Here is an 18,932-nt window from a genome sequence, read left to right on the forward strand (position 1 = left end):
AGAGGAAGGAGACCTTAAGGCTCCAGGAAGAGAGGAAGGAGACCTCAAGGCTCCAGGAAGAGAGGAAGGAGACCTCAAGGCTCCAGGAAGAGAAGGAGGAGACCTCAAGGCTCCAGGAAGAGAGGAAGGAGACCTCAAGGCTCCAGGAAGAGAAGGAGGAGACCTCAAGGCTCCAGGAAGAGAGGAAGGAGACCTTAAGGCTCCAGGAAGAGAGGAAGGGGACCTCAAGGCTCCAGGAAGAGAGGAAGGAGACCTCAAGGCTCCAGGAAGAGAAGGAGGAGACCTCAAGGCTCCAGGAAGAGAGGAAGGAGACCTCAAGGCTCCAGGAAGAGAAGGAGGAGACCTCAAGGCTCCAGGAAGAGAGGAAGGAGACCTTAAGGCTCCAGGAAGAGAGGAAGGAGACCTCAAGGCTCCAGGAAGAGAGGAAGGAGACCTCAAGGCTCCAGGAAGAGAAGGAGGAGACCTCAAGGCTCCAGGAAGAGAGGAAGGAGACCTCAAGGCTCCAGGAAGAGAGGAAGGAGACCTCAAGGCTCCAGGAAGAGAAGGAGGAGACCTCAAGGCTCCAGGAAGAGAAGGAGGAGACCTCAAGGCTCCAGGAAGAGAGGAAGGAGACCTTAAGGCTCCAGGAAGAGAGGAAGGAGACCTCAAGGCTCCAGGAAGAGAGGAAGGAGACCTCAAGGCTCCAGGAAGAGAAGGAGGAGACCTCAAGGCTCCAGGAAGAGAGGAAGGAGACCTCAAGGCTCCAGGAAGAGAAGGAGGAGACCTCAAGGCTCCAGGAAGAGAGGAAGGAGGCCTCAAGGCTCCAGGAAGGGAAGGAGGAGACCTCAAGGCTCCAGGAATAGAAGGAGGAGACCTCAAGGCTCCAGGAAGGGAAGGAGGAATTCAAGAAGAAAAAGAGGAATGAATTACAATGTGAATGTGTTCATGAATAATAAAAATATTGTTGAAATAAATAAAAGAAATATCTAATTTAGTAAAAGTCATGTCCCTGTCCTCCATCAACCTCTCCATACTGGCATCTATACGCTGGTTGAAAAATCTTTGTGTTCACATTCATCTCAGGAATAAATGTTGATGTTGTCTTCCATGTTGTGGCTTGTTAATTTGAGGGGAGTGCATGATTTCTTTCTCACGGTCATGAAAATGTTCATTGAAAGGTGTGAAAAGGCTGGGCTACAGCAGGAAAACATGCGATGTGCGATTACACTGTTCAATATTGTGATGGAGATACGACCTGCACATGAATGTACATGATAAATGTATACAGAATATACAGTGTATATATATATATATATATATATATATATATATATATATATATATATATATATATACTGTATGTATACTATATATATATACTGTATATACAGTACATACAGTGTATACAGTATATACACTGTATGTACTGTATATACAGTATATATATATAGTATACATACAGTATATATACTGCATATACAGTATATACAGTATATATATACTGTATATATTGTATATATACTGTATGTACAGTATATACTATATATAGTATATACTGTACATACAGTATATATATACCGTATATATACTCTCCTTCCTCTCTTCCTGGAGCCTTGAGGTCTGTATACACAGTATATATACGGTATATATATACTGCATATACAGTATATATATATATATAGTATATACATTATATATATATATATATATATATATATATATATATATATATATATATATATATATATATATATACTGTATATATGCTCTAAAGCTACCTTTAACTGATATTTTTCATTTTTTAAATTAACCATATCAACATCCTGTTTAGGGTCATGGGGGGGTGGAGCCTATCCCAGCAGCCTTCAGGTGAGAGGCAGGGTTTACCCTGGACAGGTCACCAGTCCATCACAGGACCACCACATAGAGACAGACAACCATTCACACTCACAGCCACACCTACGGTCAATTTAGAGTATCAATCAGCCTCATCCCCTCTTGATGTCTTTGGACTGTGGGAGGAAGCTGGAGTACCAGAGAGAACCCACACAGGAACAGGGAGAACATGGAGACTCCACACAGAAAGATCCATGCTGGAGCAGGGACTGGAACCTGGAACCTTCTTGCTGTGAGGGGACAGTGCTGACCACTGCACCACCGTGCCGCTGGGGACCAGCCTCCATGACCCTTAACAGAATAAGCAGTAGAAAATGGATGGATGGCGACGTGTATTTCTCAATTCAAACATTGACAAGAAAACTGAAAAACACAAACGTTGTGTACTCATTGTTTCCAAAATAGCAAAATGCTACACAATGTTTGTTTTTTTGTATTTTTCAGTTCTCGTCAATGTTTGTATTGAGAAAACTGAAAAATAGAAAAACAAACATTGTGTCGTCATTGTTTCCAAAATCACAATATTCTGCTCATTCAGATATATGACGATATCATCAAATAGTAACAACTATTAGTAATAGTAATAGTAACTATTGATCAACAATCAATGATAAGAAAGCAATTTCTCCAAAAGCACGACTGTTCAAAATAAAAAGTTTTGGGTTTTTTTTGGTTTTGAAATTGCACAGGCTGACATCATGATAAGACTCAATAATTCCAATCTTTTTTTTGTATTTAGAGAAGGCGGTGTCATTTTGTTTCATCATCAGAACGCAGGAAATTTGGATTTTCACGTAACCTTTTTTTTTTTTTGGTGAGATAAACATTGCATCGAACACTTCATCGTTTGTTTTGGCTTTTTTTTTTAACAGTTGCCTGCTGCGATACAAAACTTTATTTGCAATGAAAAAGCCTGGGTGTTTTTTTTCGGTCCAAGGATTCCGAGTCATAATCTTTATATTTGATCTTTCCGGTTTTATTGTAATATTTCCTAATGACGTATCCTATTGTTTAAATAAGCCTCTTTGTAAAGTAAATATACATTTCTTTGTAGACACACACTGAAGATGGATGTGTTGCATTTACACACACACACAAATATATATATACATACACATTTTTATGATTTAGTTAAGTTAACGAGCAATGTGGCTTTTATTTTGAAAGCTACGACAGGAAGCTCTAGTCAGTTCGCTCCGAACCGCCTGTGTCAGTCGAATTCCTGAAGTTTGAGTCTTTGTAAGGGTGTTGGAAGGATGAGCCTGCGCGATAACTTCGTCTAAGTCGCTTTAAAAAGCAGAACAAACTGGAGAATGAACGTGAGACGAGGGAGATCGTTTCGGAGACTCTAGCGGAAGCGTCTCCTCCTGCTAGGCGTTGAGTTGGAAGACTGGAGAAAAGTCCATGTTGAAGGAGGGAAGGAGGGCAACGAGGAGGAGTCGGAGAGCTATGTGGCAGAATCCTCAGCTTTCCCACCAACACGGGCTCTAGGAACGTGACTCGAGTCCGCGACTAACTGGTAAACTCTTATTCGGATTGATACTTCCAGTGCGGAATTAGTTTTCCGCCCAAAAAAAAAAAAAAAAGGTTTGGAAGTTTTGAAAACGTTCCACACGCTGGTGTGACGTCACCTGAACTCGTTGGCAGGGCCGTAGCCACACACGGTGCACGCTTGTGCGAGTAAAAACAAGGGTGCATACGTCTAAAGTTCTGTTTCCTGAATTTGATTTGTGTTGGTCAGCATCAGTGTGTGGAAAGAATTAACTCCAAACATGGACGCGGGTCTGTTCCTTACGGTGGCCCCCAGGAGCAAACCCAAACACGCTGGCGTCTGATATGAGCTGAACAAAAACAAGTTTACCTCCGCCTTTGGTGCTGCACACGTCGATATTGGGATGCCTTTCTGACATCTCTGCTCTTTTCAACCCCACTTGTTCCAAAACACTTGAGGGAAAAAAAAAGGCCTGTTAAAAACACTGAGAAGTTAAAAGTCGACTTGATTCCGACTCAACTTTTGGAGAACCTTTGAAGAACCTGGAAGGTCGCAACTGTTGGGTACCTTTACAGCCCTCAGAACCATTATGACATAAAATAAGATATTTTGGTATTGAACCCTATTTGGTTGTGTGTTTCTGGGAAGGGGGGGGGGGGGGATGCCGAGTTTTGAGTGCGGCAGACGCACAAGAGCTGCGAAGTGTAGATTTTTTAAATCCTCTTCGTTTTGACAAGCGAGCTCCGGGCAAAGAAACGTGCATTTTTAATCATTTCAATTCAAAAAAAATCGTGCCCTGTAATTGACCGTCCATTGGTCCATGATTGGGATGACGGCATTTCTGTGATTTATCAGGAACCTGTTCCTTCTGTACTGCCAGCTGTGCCAGAGCGAGGGAGACGGACGCAGATGGAGGGAGAAAAGGAGAGACGGAGGGAACAGCGGGAGGAGAAGGAGAGCAACGAGGCGGAGGATGAGCTGAGGAGCGATGACGATGCTGACAATGAAGTGGATGAAGAGGAGGATTCGGAGGGAGCGGCGCTGGTCTGGCAGGAGGGCTACAGCAGCGAGAACTTGGGCCTTCCCATCATGCACTGGGAGGCACTGAGCCTGCGCATCGCTGAGTTGGAGAAGCAGGAAGAGGAGAGGAAAGAGAAAATGGCGAAGGTCAGAGGGGCAGGGTTAATCTAACTCGGTGACATCTAGATAGCATGCAGGTGACACTGACAGCTGAAATACATTACCCATGAGTCATCAGAGGTAGCCGGGAGGTTGTGTCGCTATGACTACAACTCCCATTATCCTACACCAAGTCATGGCATCATCAAACTGGCTAGATTTTGAGAGACGGAATAAAATGTCCTACACATTTGACTGGAAATGAGATGCCCAGCTGGTTCCTAATGAAGGATTTTGCTCGGAGGCTTCCCATTGGCTACAGCTTCAGCGTTGTCACAGATGAGCGTGTGAATGTTGTGTGTAGCCATGTGGTTCACAGTGAGCGGGGGGGGGTGGGTGTGGTTTTCAGAGCGGCGTTTCTCTGGAGCGAGGGCGGGTTCCGTTGAGCTGGATGGAGGAGCGAGGGAGGAGAGTGGAGAGCTGGGAGGATGGCGACAGCGCCTGCAACAGCCATGTGTCGGCGCTCACCTCTCGGTACACACTCACACACACACACGGGGTTGTGTTTTTATGTTATTTGATCCTGGTGTGCTTGACAAGATGGTTATCAGTTCCTTCTTTTGGATATCAGCGCACAGCGTTAGAGACAAGCTTCTGCCGTTTTAGACCAAAAAAAAACGTGTGAAACAATTGATCAAATATGGAGGAACTTATGACGGCTCCGCCTTTGACGCCGCGCTTTCTTCTTAGTCGTCTTTATCCTGGGCCGTATACATTGACGTACTTGGCAGCCTGGCAGCAGTGCTGGACTCTTTGCCCTGTTCCTGTGTGGTTCTCTAAGTACCCGGAGAGAACCACACAGGAACAGGGAGATCATGCAGACTCCACACAGAAAGATCCCGTGCCCGAGCCGGGGCTCAAATCCGGAACCTTCTTGCTGTGAGGCGACAGCGCTGACCACCGTCACCAGGCACACGTCTCGCAAACTACCTTTTAAGATGAACTAGAAAAAGAAGAAAAGAAAAATGAAAGTCTCCTGGTGTTGGTGGGTGTTTCCTCCAGCCTGCAGACTCAGATGAATCTCCAGCTCTGCTTCATCAACAACAGCGAGAGCGAGGAAGAGGAGGAGGAGAAAGAGAGCGACATGAGCCAGAAAGACAGCAACAACACACGGGTATGGTCATTCTCTATCAGTCTGTAGCCCAAGGAGGGTCACCCCTGTGGCCAGACTGGGTCATTGCAGCACAGTCTTCATATCCATGCCTGGTTCCTAATCATTTATGTAATCTAACACTTTGAGCATTCGCGCTGGTGTTTTCTCTCCACATCCCTCACGTCCCGTGTTGGAACAGAGAGGAACTCTCCAGGCTCAGAAGAATCCTCCACCTCCCTCCATGCCTGACAAACCAAAGTCCAAAGGCTTCAGGAACACTCTGAGGAGCTTGCGAGACCGACTGAGAACAGACAAATCCCTGGTGAGACCGTTGTCCGTAAACACGCCTCATCTTTGCCTGCTGTGATGATGAAGTGTCCAACATCCATGTCCTTCACCAGACCGCAGCTGCCGGCAACCCTGCAGTCCAGAGGAGACATCTGGAGCGCAGTGACTTGCAACGCTTCACTGTCAAGGAGCTCAATGCTCTTTGTAAGTCTCTCAGCCAGTCCATACAAGGTACACACACACACACACACACACACACAGTATCCCCTTCCATTCTTGGATCCTAAATATCCAAATGTTAACTTTTATTTTGTGGCACAGGAAAGTTGGCACTGATAAGAGACCAGAGTTTAGCCATCGGCCTGCTGTCATTGGCAGTTGAGTCCTATCAGAAAAACGCAGAGGTTTTTTGTTTTTTGTTTTTTTTTTTTGCCCTTGATTGTGCGGCACGTTTTCTTAAAAAATGGGATAGGATATACGGGATATTTATCTAATTTTATGCGGTGAAGTTGTAGGACCTCGTAAAAGCTGCGGTTCGATGAATACGAGAAAACAAGTGATTCCCCCAACACGCTGCTCCCACCAGGCTGCGACCTTCACGTGAAGAGTCGTTTCGAATGGCTTCCTTTGATAAGCCAGCACGCTACGTCGCAGGGAAGTGCTGGGAGTAATGAAGTGCTCATGTTTTATTTCAGACCTCAATAAGAGAGGAAAATGGCCGCCCTTGCGTGAAGCAAACGCAACATTTTTCAACTTGCCGCGAGTGCGAAAATGCGGGGATCGTGAAATCATGCAAGCCCCGCGTATTGGAAATCTGCGATTCACCCAGCGCAAAGCGCGGCATCTCTGGAAAAATGCGGCCCCCCGCGTAAACGTGCGGACTTGGGACGATTATGCGTCGAATTATGCGACTGCATCGTGACGATTCTTGTAATGGCTGTAAGAGCATTATTAACTGCATTGTAAGTGCTCCATAAACCATTATTACCAGCTGTAAGTGGCTTGTAACCTAGTTTCCCATACATGAATGCCGGGTCACGAGTTGGTAAGATGAAGGTGTGCTGTCCTGTCCAGGTTCTCGAGGCTGTCAGAGCTTGCTGTTCTACCACTTGAGAGTCTTTCTGAAGTGCTGCTTCATGTTAGCGACGTTCGCGGGGGCAGAGACAACACAGAGAGATCCTTGCAGTATCAAAGCTGTCCAGAGTGCGACTGCCATCTCAGGTTTTTGACCCGGTGACCAAGCTGTCTCATCACAATGTGACATGAGAGGGGGGGGGGGTGGGGGAATCCACCCAAACGTCTTTAAACCGAGCCCCTAAATGTCCTGGAGGCACCTGCACCGCACACGCAAAGTTTGATGTCCATTAACTGAATGGCCGATAAGCTGACGATGTAAATGTTCAATGACGTGACGCGGTTGCCTCTTTGCCGCCCTCAGACCTGAACTCGGACCTGGTGGGTCGTCTGCAGGTACGCGACCAGCTGAGGACAGCACAGGATGCCATGCTTTTGGAAGTTCAGGACTTGACATCACTTTGAGGCCTCCGACCAATCCCGCCTGAAGTTACTGGCTGGCGTGACACAAATTCCCGTCACAGTGTGTGAACATTCAGATGATGTCACATTCGCTTCAGTCCAACCTGCTGTTGGCTGCATCGCCATCACTGTGAAGAGTGTCGCCCTGACAGGATCCAAACATCCAGCTGCACAGTCTTTTTCTAAGGTTTCATCCTCTCCTGGGTTTATAATTATGTAGCGTATCTCATTCATCCAGCCGGCCGCGCTGCTGCTGGACCTGACACTAAACCAGGCACTGAGACATTACGTCTGTCTTTGGACCCAGGGCTCGTTCAGTACTTGTGTCCCAAGCCAAGGCAGGTGGGTCACGTTGTAACCGTGCTAGCACATTTGGCTTCAAACGTGAGTCCTTCATACGTTTGAAAAAAACACAAAGCAGCAGCAGCAGCTTCAGTCTTCAGCTGCTGCCTAAACAGGAAGTAGGCCGAGCGCGGGTCAGAGTGGACAGTTGAGTTCACCCCGTCTGGCACCCGACTTGATTCTTTCCTCACGCAAGACGGCGTCAGTCAGAGGCCTCCATGAATATTTTGTGGTAAGAATCATGTTTTTTGAAATATCAGAATGTACATTTTCAGGATTTGCCCAGTTTCGATGACAGTTTCTCATCAGAGATCCCCGTCATCTTTTACGGATCATTGTTGTACAGATGCCTTAAGAAAACTACATTTTAGCAACAACAAAAAAGTCCCGAGACACACACTCTATTACCAGGTCTGTAGTCCTTCATATTTTAGCCGTTTGAATTGAATCGCAAACACTTCCACAACTCTGTGCCTTTCTTAACGCTGAGCTGGGTGCTTTCATATACCAAGACTGAGGCTGCCCCGCTGCGGTGCGTACCCCACCTCTTGCCCGTTGTCAGCTGGGATAGGCTCCACCCCCCCCCCCCCCCACGCGACCCCTTAACGGCCAAGCGGTATAAATAATGGACGGATAAATTAAATCTGAACAAGCTCGTCAACTAAAACGGCACTTTTTTTCTTTCTTTTTTTTTATTCGCCAAAGTGCTTTTTACACATTAAAGGGAAGATATTTTAATCTTTCTTTTTTTTTTTCCAAATACAACAAGAAATGCAGGTCGAAATGCGACAACTGAAAGCTCTAATTCACCAGGGGCTCAAGAACCAGTCGTTGGTGTCCAGCCACCTCCCCACCCAATGGCGTATTACCATGATGAGTGTTATTACTTTATATTCATGTGTTGTCGGGCAGGACCTTGTATGTAAGTGGGTGTGTCCTTCTGTTTCATACGAAGACTTCTCTCCCTCCATGTCTCTGCTGAGACAGATGTGTCATAAATCCCTCGGATCATTGATGCTCCTCTCAGATGTTTTCTCGAGGGCCTTCGGCGAAGTGAGTAGCAGCCACCTTGTCCAGAGTTTTTCAGAGGAAAGGGTTGTTGTTTTTGTTTTTTTAGAGGGATTTCTTGCTAATTTGGTTGTTTGTCACCCCCCGCCCCCCGCCCCCCGCCCATGTCTCTGTAACTCTGCCGGGTAAAAGATGGTAAAGCAGTTACTTCCGAATAGATAAGTCAGTACTTTACCACGAGGAAAAAAAAAGAAATCTGCGTTAAAGGTCGGGGCAAAAACCAATGGCAGGGTGGGACCTGACTGATGTTGGAGCGAATGATTTAATGAAAATGGAGACTGCAGTATTGAGCCTGATGTTTTGTCTTCCCTTTATTCCAGATCCGGCTTTCATTTCAAAATGTATTTAACTTTGAGCATTTCGCCAATGTTGTTGACCAAGTTTTGGGATCCACAAATACACCGCCGGTGTCAAATGTCCAACACCCAACTGGGTGTGTCCGTCCCTCTTAGATGACAAGAGCGTTATGGAGACAATCAGCCGCTTAGTGGTAGTACTAATGACCATAAACGACATCTGTGGTGCGCGTTGGAGAATTCCCAGGAATGTATTCAGAATCATTTTGTCCTTTTTGTTTACCTTTTTTTTTTAAAATGTCAGAAATCAATATTTTAGTGGTCGAGTATTAATCTGTGTATTCCAAACTGTCAATCATTCTCTGAGGGGGGTCATGGGTTTTGAATGTTGGTGACCTTTTTTGTTTACGGTTCAAATGTTGTCAAAGACCAGGTCAACGTGGTGTTTACCGGTCACTTGAATGAATAAATCCCCACCCGTGTACACGTGGGTTATTGACACGAGTTCGCCTTTATACAAGTGTGTTATTGTTTACATGCGATCATGCAAAAACCAATAAAATCTTTTCGTCGTCTCCACGAGGCCACCACCAGGATGATTCAAAGTGACAGGAGCAGCACGTGCGCAAGTGACTGAGGCGTTTTTCGATCGAACGGAAGCTCCAGCCTCTTATTTCTCGTGGTGGATCCTTCCAGGGGATTATTTAGGCTGGTTTCACACCAAATCGGGCGCTGTGTAACTTCTTATTGGATAACCTGATATTAAGCCTGAAATACGACAGGGCCACCCGTGATGCATCATGTGAGCCAGGCGGGGCTTCCTCCATATGGAGAATCTGTCGCTCGAACGCCTGAAGGGCTGTGTCATCGCGCACACGGTGCCAAGAGAAAATATGGCCCGCCGCGAAAAATTTGAGATATGGCCCGCGGTCACACTTTAGCACGCAGTCCGTGTAACTCTTCCAAGTGATTAAAATCATTATTGGCGGCAACAACCACCACTATGCTCATATTACACATCACAAACAGCCCTGGTGTATTTTGGCCGTTACCCAGCAGCGACAACCGAAGAAAACAAAATAAATTCTATTATAGATAGTTTTTTTTTTTTTTATGGATCATCCAGAACGTTCTTTCTTGAATGTAGATCTACACCAATTTTAAACACCCAAAGAAAACCAAAATGGGGTTGTTGTTTTTTTTAATCTTAAATGAATATATAAAATTACACTTTTAATAGGTTTGTTTGTTGTTGTTTTTTTGTTTTTTTTTAATGAACCAAAGCTTGAGGGGGGGTAATATGGTTTAAGAGCCCAGCCTCTCTCTCCGGGCCTCCTCCCCCTAGATACGGGCTGCAAACGAGCTCCCTATTTATAACTCACAATGTTGATCTGTGTTGTGTTTATTTATTCAGATACATAAATAAAAGAGTGGTCAGTTGGATCTTGGGGCCGTTAAAGCGACACATTCCCAGAGACATAAGGACACGACCTGAGTGTCACCTGTTAAAAAACATCAGATCAACAGGTTAGCAGAGAAGCCGTCTGATCTCTCTCTCTCTCTTTCTCTCGCTCTCCCTCTCTCTCCCTCTCTCTTTCTCGCTCTCTCTCTCACACACACACACACGCACACATAGGTGAAGTGGGGAAGAAGAATTGGATGACACACATTGAAGGACAGAGGGAGGGAGGGAGGGACTGAATTACCATAGAAACTGCTTGGACAGTTAGAAGAGCGACAGGGAGGTGAAAGCCGAGGTGGTCCGGCTGCCAAGGTCCCTGGTCTGAGCTGACATTAGAACACCAGGACCAGGCAGCGGGAGGACGTGAAGCCTAATGAAGCCTCATCAATGTTATGGTGATTATTCTGATGGCGAGAGAGAGAGAAGGGAGCCATATGGAGCAGAAGTCACCGCCAGCACAGGTAAGCTTTCTGTCTTTGAACGGCAGATTGCAGTGATGCAGGTATTTATGAGTCGGCTCGTGTACACACGCAACACTAAACTCATGACTTTGCACACTTGCTTTGTACCAACAGTCATTTCTGGTCACGTCTTCAACCATTTCTTTTCGTGATGAGCTATAAAAGACATGTCTTAATGTTAGTGAATATGAATGGAGACAGCTGATACTTCAGGTTTGTGTTCTCAGAATCAACAAGCAGGTGTTTTGTCTCCATCAGCTTCCTTCCTGATGTTTGAAAGGGAAAATGTGCAATCATATCGTTGGGCTCAGGTGAAAACTGGTGAAACTGTTAAAAAGCAAGTGGATGCATGTCCTTTCCAGTATTCAGGACCGAAGGCCTTTAGTCAAACCGACTGACCTCAAACTAAACTTGGAAGAGAGAATCTGAGAAAATACAGTACTTTTTTCTGTGACAACACACAAATCCAACAGAATAAAATACTGCAGCTCTACTTGACCAGAATAAGTTAGCAATTATGAGCTCCTGAACTACGAAGACAGGTATCGCGCAGCCATTATCTTCTTGAATAGATCTGTGTGAGACGTGTAATTATTCCAGGGAACATCGAGTCTATATGAGGAGAATGAATGAATGAATGAAAACGAATGACACTTCAAACACGGAAAGTAGTCGTCTGTACACGTACGGTGATGCTGTTGATCTTTAACTTGCAAATACGTGACATCATCACATCTTGACTGCGGCCGAACATGCTGCATCGTGCTCTGGCAAATTAGCCATCATTTTAGGGAGACAAAAAAAGAAAGGAAAAAAAAAGAATTGAAGCCTTCGAGAATCTTTAGTTTGTAATTTATCAAAGCCACCGTGGGTGCTAGACTATAAAACCCAGGTTTTGTCAAAGTTGCAGTGTCGAAAGGGGGCAGGATGTGGGAGGTTATTCACTGTGATGAATTGTAATCCGACAGTGTCTCACACACTCAGAGACCTTTAGCAGAATGTTGAAGTACACATGATTTGTATTTAAAGAGCTAACATTTGCAAAGAACCTCCAACAATCCACTATTTAGAACCCCTGGTGCTTGGCGGTACTAACAATTTAGGTCCGAGACAGAATCTGAGCATGGAGACGAGTTCTCCTCAGCCTGTTAGAGCCTATTTAGGTTAGAGGTCACAGACCTTTTAGGCTGTATTTGTGTTGTACATGTTAATATGTCATGTTACTGGTTGACACATTACCCCTATTTACTAAAAATGGACGGTGAAGTGCTGGTGAACCTGCCAATAGCTCACGTAACACTTATACAAACACAGAGAATGAATCCGCCGCTGCTCTGGGTCCAATATGCGGATGGATACGCTTCATTCATATCCTACTTTAATCAAATCTATTCCCGTTTGGACTGGTGGAGAGAGCTCTGAAGGAACTCTTTCGAAGAGGAAATCTACCTCGAGTTCAAATGTGTTTATCAGGTTTACTTGGAAAGAGTTACCATATGGTACGGTATTGAATTAAAAAGGGGCGGAGTTAAGTGTAAATCCCAGTTTTTACCTCATACAGAAACTACACGGTGAGTTATAATCTTAAAAAGACTTACAGGTGTAGACTAATTTACTAGAGATATCATTTTCGTCATACTGCTATTTGCCATCACAGTTTAAGTACTTGATATGGCAAATAAGATTGACGTACATTGCTAATTTTGATCAGTTCCAATTTGTTATCCTGCTCATGGTCAAGGTAGACATGGAACCCTTTAATCTGCATGGCTAACACTCACCAAAAAAGAAAAGAAAATGTAGACCTGCTCATATTTTCACGTAGAAATTTGATAAGGAATTGATTTAGCATCGATGCAATTAGCAGAATTTGTATTGATATATATATAAGACAAGATATGCCTTTTCTATTCCCATACCTGCTTCTGAAGAAAGTCTTTTCACTTTTAAGTATACTGCAGATAAAATTTTAGTTATGTTAGTTTACGCGCTATTGTAAGCAAGTACTCATTTTCTTTAGGTGTGGCACAGTAACCCTTGAAGCACGCGACTAGTTTACGCCTGGCTTTTATGTTGTGCTGCATCCACATGAATCATTCTCTCAGTGAACTTACAGGAATACTGCTAATTTTCTCCTTTCATAATTCTAGCACACTCCTAGTTTGTGAAAAAATGCTTTTTCAAATCGTCATTATAAGTAAATATTAATCGTATAATTCTGTAATGAGGGGCAGCAGGGCTTGGAGGTAGCGTTACCGTCTCGCTATCGCAGGGTCGCTGGTTTGATCTTCATTCTGAACCATTCACACTCACACCTACGGTCAACTTACAGTATCAATCAGCCTCGTCCCCTCTTGATGTCTTTGGACTGTGGGAGGAAGCCGGAGTGCTCTGAACTTTCATGGAGGCCAATTTAATACTGTACACAATCCCAAATTTCTATATAATTTGAGAATGTTCTACCTGTACCAAGGAGGTTATGTGATCAGTGGTGTCAGGCGGTTGCAAAGGTTTCATCAAACCTGGTTAAGGGTTTAGCTTGAGGGTCATAGGACGAGCCCATGACATTTACAGGCAGATCTGTTGAAAAAACAGAAAAATTGCAGGTTTTTTTTTTTTTTTTTTACATCAGGTTTGGCTGAGGTTAGCTTTAGAGCTGTCAGTACGCTCTTGGTACCCACTACTTATAGTTTTCATAAGTGTATCATGAATAAAAATGTAAGCACAACTGAAAACCGATTATACTTCTCAGTGTAAGCCATGTTTATGTGCAGATAATTGTGTGTATGTCCATCTGATAGAAATCGAACTGAATACTCTCTTATTCTTAGTTTAGTGGCATCAGGCCTCCATTTTTTTGGAAGGTGGGTAGTTGATGGTCACTGAAGTGCAGGATGCATGGAGACACCTGGGGGAAGTGTGGTTACTTATTGCAGAGTTAATGGAGTGAGAAGAGACTGAATCAGCAACATACCCTTGTACACAGGAAGGCAAACAAGAATCAGCAGCATACAACAGGAGGTGAAACCTGCTGTGCAAAGGTGCCAGTCAGCAGTTGATAAAAGAAACATCTCACACATCATCTCGTCCGTGTTCCTCCAAGATGTCAGCCAAAAGCCATGGGGGCCATAGTTCCAGTAACCCAATAATGTTTCACAATGGTAGAGAACTAAATATGACTGATGGAATTAATGCTTGCCATCTATGGAGCTGTTGGAGGAAGTGGAAGCTTGATCAACAGGTTGTTTTGAAAAATGTACTGTTTTCTTTGGTAAACTGACTACGATTCATTTCTGCATAGGTGATCAACCACCTCTGGGCCCGACCATCTAAAGTCGTCTAAGAGTTTGATACAAGGGATCAAACTTGACCTTCGCAGCCTGGAGTAAAATGACGACAGAGAAGAAACCTTACAGAATCCTAAATGTACAACCATTAACCATTACATCCCTCTCGCATGAAACCCAGTAGATCCCCCAGTATGACACCCAGAGGAAGAGTTCCTCTTAACATTAGTATTTCCGAAACCCACGACCTCCCCAGCATCTCCTCACCTGCCACCACGTCGCCTCCATTTTGCAGCATTGATGAGTCCTACAAGTACATCTTCCTCCCAATCTGTTACTCATTCACTTTCATCTTCAGTATTTCCCTTAACTCCATTGTCCTCTACCGTTCATTTCGCCGAACCAAACGCTGGAATGCTTCGCTGATCTACATGGTCAACCTGGCCTCCACGGACTTCATGTATGGCCTCTCACTGCCCTTCCTTGTAGCCAGTTACATCATGCGTGATCGCTGGGTCTTCGGGGACTTCATGTGCCGCCTGGTCCGCTTCCTCTTCTACTTTAACCTCTACTGCTCTATCTTCTTCCTCACCTGCATCTCAGTCCACCGGTACCTCGGGATCTGCCACCCGATGAAGGTCATTACCCTGGAGACCAAGAAGGCTGTGAAGTGCACATGTGTCCTGGTTTGGATCGTGGTATTCGCTTTGACTTGCCCGATCTTTCGATTTGCCCAGACTGGTCATGTGACTCGATTGGCAGGGCTGGGCAACAACGCTAGCAGTGCTGACAGTCCAATCCATGAGCAATTATCCATAAATGGTAACAGCAGTCATGGCAACCGGGGAGGGGTGGTGGAGGAGTACCAGAACTGTTGGGATGATGCCATAGACAAGGAGTTCTCAGACTATGTTCCCTATGGCATCATACTCCATTTGTTGGGCTTCTTTGTTCCCTTCTCCATTATTGCTTGGTGTTACTCTCATGTGGTTCTCACCATATTTCGGACTCTGCATTCTCAGCCCTCATCCTGCAGAGGTCCAAGAGAGGGGGGATATACGGGAGTGAACAGACAGGAAAGAGGCAGCCCTGGAGTAGTTGAAACGGGAAGAAGAGGAAACAATAGACTGTCAAGGGCACTTGCAAGAGAAGAAGGGATCTCCATCTTCCTTGGAGCCCACTCCCCATATGCCAATCGCAGACGGAAATCAATCAGAACCATCATCACCATCACCCTGCTCTTTGCTCTGTGCTTCTTCCCCTTCCATGTGACGAGAACCATCTTCTTGCTGCTGAAGGTGACCAAGGGAGTTCCCTGTCACACCATGACCATGGTCTCCATGTGCTACAAGATCACCAGGCCACTGGCATCGTTTAATGCTTGGCTCAACGCCCTGCTCTACTTCCTGACCAAAGACAAGGGCGGAGCTCACTGTTGTCAGATGGTAAACACCCCAACACAGCAACATGGTGGGCTTTTGCTGCCCCTAAGGATGATGGGAAAAGCAGATGATGTCGAGGAGGGACGTTTGGAGGATGGGCTGAGAAGTAAGGAGAGAAAATCCTGTCACAGTCCATCATACATGAACAGAGCAAAAGTCAGATATTTAGCTGAATGAATGTTTTCATGATGATTTAAACAATGACTGTTAGATGCACCCTTGATTCTCTTTTAATGGAAAACAAAACATAGTTTTAATATATCGTATGAACACTGTGACATTGACTGTAAAGAATACCTGAAAAAGCCAAGGAATATACCTTTTGTTTCCAACATTATGTAGGTAATTTGGGGTCAGTATGAATCCAGACATCAGACACAAGTACAGGTCTGTGGGGATTAGATGCATTTTTTCATGAAGAGGCAAGCAGACTTTCTTTAGAGCTATGACATATCAGTGGGGCATGGTTATGTCAGGGGATAGGATAAAAATATTGGTGGTATCCTCCCTAAATCCTCCATCAAATATTAAGCAATCTCTCGTGCTTTTCCCATCCGCATTCTGTTACGACCCACTCCTACTCTTCCTCTGTTTGGCTCCGACCGAGTGCTAGTCAATCACAGGCAGAGTAGAGCTATGGGAAGGTCTTCTAGGGATGTACCACCAGTAGCCATCTGTGGAGGAAAAGGGGATACACAGCAGGCAGTTGAATCTTTCCAGGGGTGGAACTACTGCCTTAAAAGAAGAAAGAAGGAAGTATTTATTGTCACTGTATAGATTTCTAGTTTTCCTCTACACAGCAATGGGTTGCACCCAGGAACCAACTCTGCTTCGTTCTACCAGTGCTATGGTCAGGGGGTATTATCTTCTTATCATACATGTCTTTGATGGTGGGAAACCAGAGCGCCTGGAGAGAACACGGACACGGGGAGAACCTTGGACTCAAACTCGTGACCTTGTCGCTCCTTGAGTGCCACTGTGCTGCTGAAAGGTATCCGTACTTCTGCACTGTTCAGAGAGAAGATTTATAACTTTCAATAAGTGGCACCCATCAGAACCCACCAGGGTCCAAAGCCTCCCGCCTCACAGTCTTTCCATTTGCTCAAATGTCTCCATCACTTACTGTGTGTACTTGAAGTGATAAAATGTGATTGCCTACTAAAAGAAACTGTCCAAAACTTGCTCAATATATGTCTTTATACTCTTTGTATGATGCATGTGCCCAACCCTCTCGTAATCATACTGAACATCCATCTCTTCTATCCCCAGTTTTCATGTATTAGATCATTAAAAGAGGGAGTACTGATCAGTAACCCACCACTGCATTTGACGTCACTGTCCCATGACACTGCTCACTTAGTGAGAACTGACTGGGCTGAATGGCTGTGGTAGAAACAATAAACGGACCACATCCTCCTTGTGTGACCTCACCTTAAATGTTTAACCCTTATAGATATTTGGGCCAACAGTGAACCTGATACATGGTACATGATACACCCACGGGAGGTTATTCTGCCAGTATCCACCAGCTGGTATGCTAGCTGCATATAGCCGGCGGGTACCTGCAAATATCAACTGTAAGTTGAACAGTCACGACTTGGAAACTTTACCAAATTTCTCAAGACCTCTCCACACAAAAAAGACCCATCCAATTTGCATTTCCTTACTTGAAACATTTCCATAATGGACTTGACAAATACATGGAAGTCTGATGACTGTAGCGTGATTGTCTCAATCATTAATTTTGTCAGTCACCAGTAAAAGCCTGAGAGTATCAGTAAGGGCCATCTCATGGATAGATGGAGAGCTTCTCCTATTTCTTACAATGGGAGGGACGCCCCAACTTTCAAATAACATGCTACCCCCCCCCCCCTATTAATTTGGAGGTTGAAATATAAAGCTGTACTTTTAGAGAACCAATGTGCAGCTTTCATCGTATGCTAAATTAGCAGATTGCATCCGCGTGAATAACGTTCCATCTTTGAGAACAAGGGAGAACCTAGGGTGGCCTCCAGGTGTTATTATGAGTTCACGAGTGACACAATCTTGTTAAAGGGCGTCTTCCCTTCATGGTCCATGTTGGCAAAAGTCCAAATTTCTTGCCCTCGCTTATTACTCACGATACTATGTCTTAATGTTTTCTCTTGTTGTTGATCAGCTCACTCTCATGATATGTTTTTATTTTCTCCTGCTGATCTATGAATGTGCTGCACCGTGTTACCACAGCAAATATTACTACATTCGTGTGATGGCGCACTTCAATAAATCTTGACTTTACTTTCACTTGTACGTTGGACCAAGAGACATTTGACCTTTTTGGTTTCCTAAACCTCGATGGGAGCGCCGCAGTGTGGGCCGAGGAAGACGCTGTTGGGTTTGGGATTTAGGCTGAAGCATGTGGTGCATACACAGATTTTTGTCTTTCATTAACATAAGAGATAGGGCATTTAGTGTGATGTCAACCGTCAGGACTGTACCAACCTTTTGTATTTCATTGGCTACTCATGCCGCACATCATTTGAAAACTACATACATACCATGTCAGCAGGCACCTGTTTCAGGTTTTTTTTTTTTGGGGGGTGGGGTGAAAAACACAAACCACCTAATTCTGTGTGTTCAAACTTCTACCAGGCAATGCCAATGCAACTGACACCAGTCCTTGGTGTTGGGGTCAAAACTTCAAAGTCTGACCTTTCATTTGAGACCAACATCGTGCATTTACCCACGTGTTTTTCAAGAACAGCATGAAGATTAATTGCGGTGTGATTTCTTGGTGGTTTTTCTGATCATTTGGCCTGAAGCTGATGATGGAATGTTCAGATGTAGGTGGCATCACGGAGAAAGACGGCGCCAACCCACCAGTCTCCTTCCCAAGCGGAGAGGCGACATTTTTGCTCAGTGGACCAACATCTAACTGCCCCACTGACTTCGCTTTGAAGTCAGGCCAAAAAGGGAACTTCTGTAACTTCCTGCGTTTTTCATATTTCCGACACAATTAAAAGATATATCTGTGCATTCAGTGGAGTCTCTCGCCAGATTGATGTTGACGTGTCAGCTGTTCACGGCCAAAGTAATCGACAGAAGTCAAGATACATGTCTCAGCGGAATCCT

The 18,932-nt window shown here is 44.7% G+C and overlaps 2 protein-coding genes across 3 annotated transcripts; both read left to right on the top strand.

Moving 5' to 3' along the window:
* Positions 1-3,009: 3,009 nt before the first annotated feature.
* On the top strand, positions 3,010-10,810 carry LOC147238718 (schwannomin-interacting protein 1). 2 transcript variants are annotated; one of them, XM_086197922.1, is made up of 7 exons: positions 3,010-3,394; positions 4,223-4,534; positions 4,896-5,020; positions 5,549-5,660; positions 5,839-5,961; positions 6,041-6,158; positions 7,366-10,810. In XM_086197922.1, exons 2-7 carry the CDS (start codon positions 4,277-4,279, stop codon positions 7,464-7,466), a joined length of 837 nt encoding a protein of 278 aa, XP_086054048.1. In that variant the 5' UTR covers positions 3,010-3,394; positions 4,223-4,276; the 3' UTR covers positions 7,467-10,810. The 2 variants fall into 2 exon arrangements, with proteins under 2 accessions (XP_086054048.1, XP_086054047.1); XM_086197921.1 differs by having other exon boundaries at positions 3,020-3,394; positions 4,248-4,534; positions 7,366-10,808.
* A 95-nt stretch (positions 10,811-10,905) lies between these two features.
* LOC147238719 (P2Y purinoceptor 3-like) lies at positions 10,906-18,076 on the top strand. The gene is made up of 2 exons (XM_086197104.1): positions 10,906-11,092; positions 14,394-18,076. Exon 2 carries the CDS (start codon positions 14,550-14,552, stop codon positions 15,996-15,998), a length of 1,449 nt encoding a protein of 482 aa, XP_086053230.1. The 5' UTR covers positions 10,906-11,092; positions 14,394-14,549; the 3' UTR covers positions 15,999-18,076.
* The last annotated feature ends 856 nt before the right edge of the window (positions 18,077-18,932 follow it).

The sequence above is a fragment of the Aulostomus chinensis genome, chromosome 24 (assembly GCF_037954235.1).
Source record: "Aulostomus chinensis isolate RoL2024-O1b breed Wild chromosome 24, RoL_Achi_v1.0, whole genome shotgun sequence".
Taxonomy (NCBI): Eukaryota; Metazoa; Chordata; class Actinopteri; order Syngnathiformes; family Aulostomidae; genus Aulostomus; species Aulostomus chinensis.

What these genes read in the sequence shown, in the direction of transcription:
- LOC147238718 (XM_086197922.1), top strand. Translation starts at nt 4,277, where the DNA reads ATGGAGGGAGAAAAGGAGAGACGGAGGGAACAGCGGGAGGAGAAGGAG. An exon ending in GGAAAGAGAAAATGGCGAAG is followed by an intron (nt 4,535 to 4,895) that starts GTCAGAGGGGCA and finishes TGTGGTTTTCAG; the next exon opens with AGCGGCGTTTCTCTGGAGCG. An exon ending in GTGTCGGCGCTCACCTCTCG is followed by an intron (nt 5,021 to 5,548) that starts GTACACACTCAC and finishes TGTTTCCTCCAG; the next exon opens with CCTGCAGACTCAGATGAATC.
- LOC147238719 (XM_086197104.1), top strand. Translation starts at nt 14,550, where the DNA reads ATGAAACCCAGTAGATCCCCCAGTATGACACCCAGAGGAAGAGTTCCT.